Here is a 9,823-nt window from a genome sequence, read left to right as displayed (position 1 = left end):
TGAAGCGTAGTGAAATCCAGATGTGTACATGGAAAAAGCGGCCTGCATTTTACAGTTTTTATAAATACTGTTAAAACTTTTTCCGTTGTGTACATGAAATCAGTCCTGCTAACCATGTGAACAGGTTGTCATAGGTTTGAATAGAAACATCTAAGTCTGAATAAAACTTAAATTAAAATTGCATTAAGCTACAGGGTTAAACAAACAATAAAGATTATTATATATATATATATATAGCAGCCAGTCCATGTGTCGGGCTAACTCACGGATGCTGTTGAAAGTGTGTTAATCAGAAAACATCTTTCTGTTGTCCGCTCAGCTGCTTTTCATTAAAAATACTGTGTTAATTGATTTAATTTGTTCATCTTCATTGATGAGTTTAATGAACAACACACATTTGCATATGATTATTTATTTTGCTGTCAGATCTGCCGGCGGTTAAACGGTGTGCGTTTCACCAGCTGCAAGAGCGCCAAGGACCGCACGGCCATGTCGGTCACGCTGGAGCAGTGTCTGATCCTGCAGCATGAACATGGCATGGCACCGCAGGTCTTCACACAGGCCCTCGACTGCATGCGCAGGTAGGTGACCCTCGCATTGCCTGAATAAAAAGCAAGGGAAAAAGATCTACTTAAATCAGACCTGGGCAAAGCCATATTTAATTTTGTCCTTTATTTGTCTGGATATTTGTCAGGAGGGTGTCACATGAAGAAAAATACTTCACTGTGTTTCCTGACCAAAAATGCAGTTTACAAAAAGCCTCGCAAGTTGACATGACAAAATATGATCGACACAGTTCAGTTTCTGGTTTGCCCAGATATGACTTAAAAAAAAAAAGTTCTTTGTTGGCACACGGTAAAGAAAACATATCTGTAACTTCCATTTATCTTCTCATCTTAAAGGGAATCTTGGACATTTTGAAAATCATTTGGTGAAGTTTTTTATTTTGAAAATCATTTGGTGAAGTTTTTTATTTGACGCTTGTGACAGACAAACACTGAAACCTCTTCCAACATTGCAAAAAGGAGCCCCCTCCGAATTTAATGTGAAGATAGCCCTTCAGGGTCTGCCTTCAGAAAGCAAGTCATGAAACCCAGATGTTGGCATTTGTTTAAGCTATGGGTCCCTTGGCTCTTTCTGTGTAGGAAAAATTAATGTTTTGTTTTTTAATTCCCTCAAATAAGTTCTGTAGTCAACACAAGCTCATGACATTTAGATGTCGTGTTACTTTCATTAAACCTTCCTTTTGTGAATTTTGAACCATTTTTGTTGCACGTGAAAGCACCAAGTTGTCACGGTGGTGCAGTGGTTAGCGCAGTCGCCTCACAGCAAGAAGGTTCTGGGTTCGAGTCCTGGGATAGTCCAACCTTGGGGGTCATCCCGGGTCGTCCTCTGTGTGGCTTGTTCTTCCCGTGTCTGCGTGGGTTTCCTCCCACAGTTCAAACACATGTAGGTCTGGTGAATTGGCTGTACTAAATTGTCCCTAGGTATGAATGTGTGTGTGTGTGTGTATGTGTATATATATATATATATGTCAGCCCTGTGATGGCCTGATGGCCTGTCCAGTGTGTCTCCCCGCCTGCCGCCCAATGACTCCTGGGACAGGCTGCAGCATCCCCGCGACCCTGAGAGCAGGATAAGCGGTTCAGATAATGGATGGATGGATAAAAGCACAAAAGCAAGCAAATGGCTAACAGTCACATGAGCACTGTTCGCAGATTAGCCTAGCGTTAGCTTTTTACTCATATCATATGCTTCAGCACTTGTAAACTCGGTATTCATGTATGAAGGTCCTCTCAAAGTACAAACCTGTTCACTTTTCCCATGGAGACAGAGCCACAAGACCCAGAAGCAGAGCTAACTGTGTTAGCAAACCAAAACCATCAGCCCTGACCCACTGGCTTGGTTCAGAGATGACGGACGACTCTGTAGTGTTAGCTGTTTGGTCTTGTGTTTGTCTGTCTGTCTTTGTGTGTTTTCCTGTCTGTCGGTAGTGCTTCTGTCTGTCTGTCTGTCTGTCTGGTGTGTCTACAGCTAGCGGCGAGAGGCTTTTTGTCTGGCTTTAGCCAGTTTGCAGAGAATTTTTTTTTTTGTTTTGTTTTTTTGTTATCCCAACAGAGCTCTGAACCCACGTCTCTTTTTTCATGGAATCCATTATTCCTCCCTCTCTGTTTCCTTTTCTCCATCACCTTCCCCATACCCCGTGACCCCGCCAGCTTAGAGACAGTAAAAATAATTAAAGGATAACTTCACTTTATATGAACACAGACCTCATTAAAATGTGTCAGACATCATTTAGACTCGTACAAAACAAAAGCACCACTAATCACTTCAGTGCTGAGAAACTTAAAACTGATTGTAAATCAGTCCAGTGGCGCTATCAAACCCCTCAAAAACCATGAGATACAGTGCCTCCATTTGGAAAACAGGGAAACTCACAGTACAGACACATGCTTCTTAATATGTCTGATTAAAAACAGTTGCAAACCATGCTGTCTGTCAAGCTAAAAATGACTTTGTTGTGCAGCTTGGTGAAGGCATTTCTATTAGCTTTTTGGAAATTTACAGAACCGACAAAAAGTAGATTAAAATGAAATGTGGATTTAAATGCTTTTCAAACATTCTGAAAAACCAACAAATAAATGTTTATTCTGTGAGCTTCCTGCTGTGGAGGACACCTGAGGGCCTGTTGCTGCTGGTCGGTCCAGCTGTATCTTAATGAGACAGGGTCTCTGGACAGGTCATGAAACGTGTCCTCCAGGTCTCATGCTGGACAGCATTTGTCAGTAAGCCAGTATGTATGTACAGTATGTCTGTGTATACGTACTGTGTGTGTGGGTCCATGCTGAAGCCAGTGTGTCTGTGTGTGGTTGTGTCTAGTAGTGCCTCTCTGTCAGTTAAACAGCACTTCAATGTGAATGGGTGTAGCAGCAACTCGTAAAAGATAGAGGAGGTTTTTCGTTGCACCGGTGTGGAGTAAATGATAAGAGTTGTCCCACTGTCCACATCCAGACACATCACCTCCTCCTCTTCCTCTTCCTCCTCGCCCTTGTCCTCTCTTACTCATCATTTTCAGCATGGAAAGACTTTCCCCGACTACATTATCCAGTTCAGTTTGATATGATTTGAGTTTAAGTGGTGATGCATGATGGGATACCGTGCATGTGCCTGTACTGCAGTCTCTCTCTCTCTGTCTCTGTCTTGCTCTCTAGCTCTCGCTCTGTCTCGTTCTCTAGCTCTCTCTCTCTCTCTCTGTCTCGTTCTCTAATTCTCTAGCTCTTTCTCTCTGTCTTGCTCTCTAGCGCTCTCTCTTGCCATCACTCTCTCTCTCTGTCTCACTCTGTCCCACTCTCTAGCGCTCTCTCTGTCTCGTTCTCTAATTTTCTAGCTCTCTTTCTCTCTGTCTTGCTCTCTAGTTCTCTCTCTAGCGCTCTCTCTTGCCGTCGCTCTCTTTCTCTGTCTCGCTCTTTAGCGCGCGCTCTCTCTATGTCGTTCTCTAGTTCTTTCTCTAGCTCTCTCTTGCTGTTGTTCTCTTTCTCTGTCTCTCTCTGTCTCGTTCTCTAGTTCTCTCTAGCGCTCTCACTGTTTGTCTGTCTGTCTGTCTCTCTCTAGCTCTCTTTCTCTGTCTTGCTCTCTGTCTGTCTCTAGCTCTCTCTTTCTCGCTGTCTCACTCACTCTCTCTCTCTAGCTCTCTTTCTCGCTCTCTAGCTCTCTCTCTGTCTCTCTAGTTCTCTCTCTGTCTTGCTCTAGCTCTCTCTCTCTCTCTCTCTCTCTCTCTCTCTCTCTCTCTCTCTCTCTCTCTCTCTCTCTCTCTCTTGCTCGCTCTCTAGCTATGTTTCCATCCAGTTGTGAAGCGAATTTCAAGTGAACTTCCCTGAAGTCCCAAAAACTAAAATGCAAGCTAGATGCATTACCATCAAATGTGTTTATCTGAACATAGTTTGACGTGTCCTGCGTCATCTTCCCACCCTTCAACAGCCACCTGAAAGATGGACGGACCAGCTAAGATGAAGAAACACATGATCCCCTGATTAAATTTTATCCCCATTTCATTTTGTATTAGACCAATGCCTTTCCATCAGCCATATAGAACATAAGCTCTTTATTAACAAAAGCAAAAACTCTGTCAAGTGAGCATAAAAACCTTTTTTGTGATATTGAGGAAGTTTTATAGAGTGTTGCTGTTTCCATGCAGCTCTCCTCACATACATCAGTACACTGCAATGGAAACATGGCTTCTGTCGCTCTGTCTCTCTCTCTAGCCTTACTCTTCCCCCTTTTCTTGGTTGTGTTTCTGTTTATGAGGGTATTTTGGGTTTAAATTCGTTTTATGGAATGGAAGCTACACAAGAGACATTTTGAAGTTTATTCTGTTTTGTGAATTCTGTATTGGTGCTTCAGTTAAGCACATGGCATGAAAACCCTGATCACATTTGTTTTGGATAATCTTGGTTCTTTTCCCCACAAATTAGCTTGTAAAAGTTAAGCCTCAGTGAATTATTGGTGGGAAACATCCAGGCTGGGTGAAAAAGACTGAAAATGACTTCAAAATGTCAATGTAGTTTTATTTCATGGACCGAATTTTAATTCCGATTCCTCTGTGAACTAATTTAGACCTGAAATCTCTTTCCTCCTCCTCTTCCTCCTCCTCCTCTTTCCTGTCTTAGACTATGAAACATGGAGCGCCACCGCTGTCTTTTTACCTTCTTTCCTTTTTCAGAGACATAGAACATTTCCCTTAATTTTCTCTCCTGTTCTCTCTTTTTCTCCTTCTCTGTTTGTCTATCTTTTCCTCTGTTTCCTGTGTGTTGATGCATTTGACGGCTTACCTTTTGTTTTGTTTCCATACTGTGTCTGATTCGGTTTGATTTGGGGTTGTTTTCATCATGTGGATTCTTGATTAATTTCCGTCGGGGCCACCACTGATTTCCGTTCTTGTGACTTTTTACCCATTTTTTTTAATCCTCTAAAATTCTTTGGCACATTCCTTTTACATTTTGCTTACTGTCTCACTTCCTGTCCTGCTGTCTGACTATGTTGTGATGGTGGTGGTTCGATGTCGCTGTCATTCTTCCAATTTAATTCACTGTTTTCATCTGTCCGTGTGCATGGGAACGTGCCATCTCTTTGTTTTTGGATCGGCTTCAGCTCCTCCCTTCTTTGCTCTCTCTCTCTCTTGCTCTGTCTCTCTCTCCCCATTTCTCCATTCTGCTTCCTTTCTTTCTTTCCTCTCCCTCGCCCATCCTTGGGCTCCGCCCACTCGCCGTCTCGTTCCCTCTGTGTCCCCCCCACCCCCGCCTCTCCTCCTCCTCCGGCCCGTCCGGCTTGGCAGCGTTGGGACAAGGGAGGGGGTGATCCAGAAGAACCTGAGCGGTTTGCTGCCAGTTCGGGACTTCCGTCTGGACCCAAGTCTTCTGTACTCGTTGCCGCTGCTGGCCCTGAGCCCGAACCTTCTGGTGGTCTGGATCTTCCTCAGCGTCGCCTACCTGCTTGCCAAGATCCGCTGCAGCTGAACCCGCCGGCGCCAGCGTGTGAGGGGAATACATGATACTAACAGCAGAACGCACATGTAGTGGAGAACTGGCGAGGGGGGAGGGGACATATGTGATGACTCCCCCTCCCTTCCTCTGTCCATCCCAAAAGTGTTTCTGGAGCGATTGTGGCGCCACCGTCCTGTGAAAACACACACACACATTTTCATCTTTGTGAGGACCCTCATTGACTCCGTTCATTCCTTAGCTCTTAACCCTAGCCTTAACCTAACCTCAGTTCTAACCCTAACCCTAAACCCAAGCTCTAACCTTAAAATAGACCCTTAAAGAAGTGAGGACTGTCCAAAATGTCCTCATTCTGATGGTTAAAAAAAACAAATTGATCCTTGCAAAGATAGAAGTACAAGAACACACACACACACGCACGCGCGCCTGCACACACGCACGCGCACACGCACACGCACACACACACACACACACACACACACACACACTACTCCAGCCTGATGAGGGCTCTGCACAGGCACTGTGCTCCATATCAAATTACTGGGCCCTTCTCTCAATCTACCTTTGACCAGACTGTCTCTGTGTGGACAACAGTCAGAACAGGCGTTCAGTGTGTCAGTCAGCAAAGAAGACGGCGACAGCCACTCACTCATTTCTTTTTGCAGGTTCTCCACACAGGTGTTGAAAGTCTGGAAAGGAATCTAATAATTTTCAGGTCTTGCAAAGTTTGAGGCAGAAATGGCAGGAAAAGATTGAAGAACAATTATCCAGCCCCAAAACATGAAGTCTGAACTGTCTGTCAGTCTTCTGTATTTCTCAAACTTCATTTACGCAAATTAGGATTTGGGGAACAGAGAATATTGAAACTGAAACCTTGTGGTAACCCTGTATATACATCTGGGAAAATGTCGCAAAGGCCTTGGAACCATGTGAAGTCCTTTCATTTCTCTGATGGGGCTCCTGCTGGACGTTTACATGTCACTCATTCTCAACTGACTGCCTCTGCCACCAATGGACAGCATCCTCTCCCAAATTCTCCCCGCCTGCTGGGGTTACCTGACCATTGGCTCTGAAACCAAGTGGGCAGGGCTAAGGTCTATATGTGTGGTTTGTGACTTGTCTCGTCAGTGAGCAACCCTGCCTTACTCCTTATCGTATTAAACTGTGTGTCACCAAAATCTCTATAGTGGAATACACAGTGAGGGTTTGTGTGAGATAGATCTCACAGGTATGCAGCATCAGTTGTTGTGAATGCACTTATAAATACACAGATTACAGACCCTGTTTTCAGAAAAGTCATTATTAGTAGTGGCAGCCATTATGATTGATTGGATTTCAGTTTTTCTCTTGAGCTTTGCGCTAAAGACCAGCTAGTTTCAGTTGTGTCCTGTGTTTTAGTTGTCCTATGTTTAAGTTGGTTGGGTTTTCTGATGTCTTCCATAGATAATAATTCATGACACGTGGCCGAGGGCTGTACCGAATAGTTTGACGCCTGGAAACTTCATTCATAACGTTGACACTAGAATTCTAAATCAGCATTCTAGTGCTGCGCAGCTTTTTGCGTGTCTATTCATGCTGTTTAAACCAGTGACGTATCAGTCTTTGACATTGTTACCACGGTAACCGCCCTCGTCCTTTGCACGAGTGAGTGTCGGTCACACCAACCTGCATCACCAGACTATTCAGATATTGAGTAAAAAAAAATAAGTAAAGGCAAACTCTTTAATTTGAACTGTTGTGGTTTTATTGGCGTTTCTGTGGTAGCATGGTGTTGCTCTCAGCCTCAGGGCGTGAGTATTATTTCATAGTTTTATGCCCTTATTGGATTAGCCTACATCTGTGTTGACGAAACTGGTGAGTTATATTCATTAAAGAACGTTAATTTAATGAAAAAAGATTTGGGGTGTCTGGGTAGTGTGGTGGTCTATTCCGTTGCCTACCAACATGGGGATCGGTGGTTCAAATCCCTGTGTTACCTCCGGCTTGGTCGGTGTCCCTACAGACACAACTGGTCGTGTCTGTGGGTGGGAAGCCGGATGTGGGCATGTGTCCTGGTCAGTGCACCAGCACCTCCTCTGGTCGATTGGGGCGCCTGCTCAGGGGGGAGGGGGAACTGGGGGGGAACAGTGTGATCCTCCCACGCGCTACACCCTCCTGGTGAAACTCCTCACTGTCAGGTGAAAAGAAGCGGCTGGTGACTCCACATGTATGGGAGGAGGCCTGTGGTAGTCTGCAGCCCTCCCCGGATCAGCAGAGGGGGTGGAGCAGCGACCGGGACGGCTCGGAAGAGTGGGGTAATTGGCGAAGTACAATTGGGAAGAAAAAGGGGGAAAATCCAAAAAAGAAAAAAGACTGTTTATTTAATCCAATGAATCATTTTATTCAAATTGAGGATTTTGTTGGAAGATTTTCATAAAATATGACAACAGACATTCGACGCTTCATTTGAAAACCTCGGTAGAAGTTTGGAATGTAAAAAGTGACATTCGGTACAGCCTAAAGAGGAGGATAGTTGTTTTGTTTTTTTTGTTCAAAAATGAGCATAATTGCTGCTTTGCCAGGTAGAGTTTTGCCTTTTTTGATCTTCCTACTTTCTGTTGATAGCAGAGAGCAGCTTTTCGCTTCTGTTTTGGCTAGTGCACTTTGCTGCAGATGTGGCTTGGTTGTTACTGGTGTTACTGGTGTTACTGGCTGGGCCGACATGCAGCAACATGCATCCATGAAGTCTACCAGGGAATCAAAGATAAATGTCTGTGGAAACATGGAGATTTAATACTGTCCACATTATTTTGGGAAATTCTGGTTTCTTAAACTCTTTCTTCATATAAGGATTCAGTTGTGGTTCTGTTGTTGAGGGGAAAACATCTTAACATTGTCAAGAAAAATGTCCCTCAGTTGTCAGTCCTGTTAATGAGGATTTAAATTAGATTTGGTTCAAACGTCATGTGGTGTAGCAGAAACTGGGGCTGTATGAAGTCGGTTGCATTGGTGTGTTACTGCAGCCGCTGCTGTAATCCCTCAAGTTACTTCTACTTTTTTGCTTTTTTTCTACCTTGAGTTTGACCCTCACAGGTAGTTCTTAATTACATGGTTGAATTGGTCCCATTGTGTCAGACCAGAGTAAACCAGTAAGCCGGTCCACATCTGTTCTCCGTTGTTTTGTCGATGCAGTGAAGAGTATGAAGATCAGCTCCGTCTCGCCAGTAGACGCGGCTCAAACTTTGTTTTCAGAAAACAGTTTCTGATCGGCTTGATCGGGAATGTATGAAAGTAGGATATTCGGTGGAAATGTGTTTAGGTTCTGCACATTATAGAGCATTTATCAGATTGGTAAATACGTGTTTACATTTACTCAGAAGATTGTGTTGCAGTTGGAACAGTTGTTATCAGACTGATCAGTGCTGAATGTTAGCTTTATAGAGTCACATGAATTGTAGATTGAAGGTTCATTTTGGTGTTGGTTTTTTTTTTCTTAAGAGAAATTTTTGACAATTTGCAGTTAAGCTATAGGATAAACAGGGAATGAAGAATGTATGAATGCTTGTGCCAAATACTTCTGTCTGGTTTTCTAGCAGGCAAATCTATTTTTTCGGATCTATCTTTCTAAAAAGGCAGGTCAGCATTTATTTACATTCTTTTGCTGAATTCGGTTTATCACCAGGTGGTTTTCCTGGTGACGTATGGTGTTGGCGCTTTGCAGTCGCCGGATATCAATTTCCATCCATCCATTATCCAAACTGCTTATCCTGCTCAGGGTTGCGGGGAGGCTGGAGCCTATCCCAGCAGTCATTGGGCAGATATCAATTTAAACATATTAATGCTATATTTTGGTGACTTGGCAAAATAAATATGCTATTACATGCAGATCATCAGATCACTTATCAGAGATGATAGATGCCATCACTGTTCATTCTACCACATGACCCCCTCTAGTGGGAACATGTGGTAATACTGGTTATCAACGGTAAAGACTGGTGTAAAAATGATACTGGTGTTGTCAAACATTATTCTGCTTCCACTCTAATGAAATTAGGAATATACCATGAATGACATCTATCAGGTAGGTTGATAATATCACCGAGTCTGAATTTTCTTACTTCTTTTTTCTAAAGGGAAAATATGGCCACTTTTGGGGTAATTTAATATCTACTCCAAAGCGGTGTCTCTTGTCCTAAAAATGTCCTAAATTCATCATCAGTGTTTTGAAATAAGCACTTCATTTGTTTCAAGGTGTCTTCTGACTCAAGAGTCTTGGAATGCATCGAGGAAAAAGTGAATTTATTCCAACCGATTGGCATTTATCAGAAGAAAAGTATTTAACACTT

The 9,823-nt window shown here is 43.4% G+C and overlaps 1 protein-coding gene across 5 annotated transcripts in view; it reads left to right on the top strand.

The window, feature by feature from the left end:
- Window positions 1–9,823, top strand: part of LOC130131835 (inositol polyphosphate-4-phosphatase type I A-like) — a 78,524-nt gene that overhangs the window by 63,948 nt on the left and 4,753 nt on the right. For all 5 annotated transcript variants that reach the window (XM_056301614.1, XM_056301617.1, XM_056301615.1 and 2 more), the window contains one exon: window positions 427–581. In XM_056301614.1, coding sequence (XP_056157589.1) covers window positions 427–581 — 155 coding nt within the window. The remainder of the gene's footprint in view (window positions 1–426; window positions 582–9,823) is intronic.

The sequence above is a fragment of the Lampris incognitus genome, chromosome 21 (genome assembly GCF_029633865.1).
Source record: "Lampris incognitus isolate fLamInc1 chromosome 21, fLamInc1.hap2, whole genome shotgun sequence".
Classification (NCBI taxonomy): domain Eukaryota; kingdom Metazoa; phylum Chordata; class Actinopteri; order Lampriformes; family Lampridae; genus Lampris; species Lampris incognitus.
This window is presented reverse-complemented; position numbering and strand designations above follow the sequence as displayed.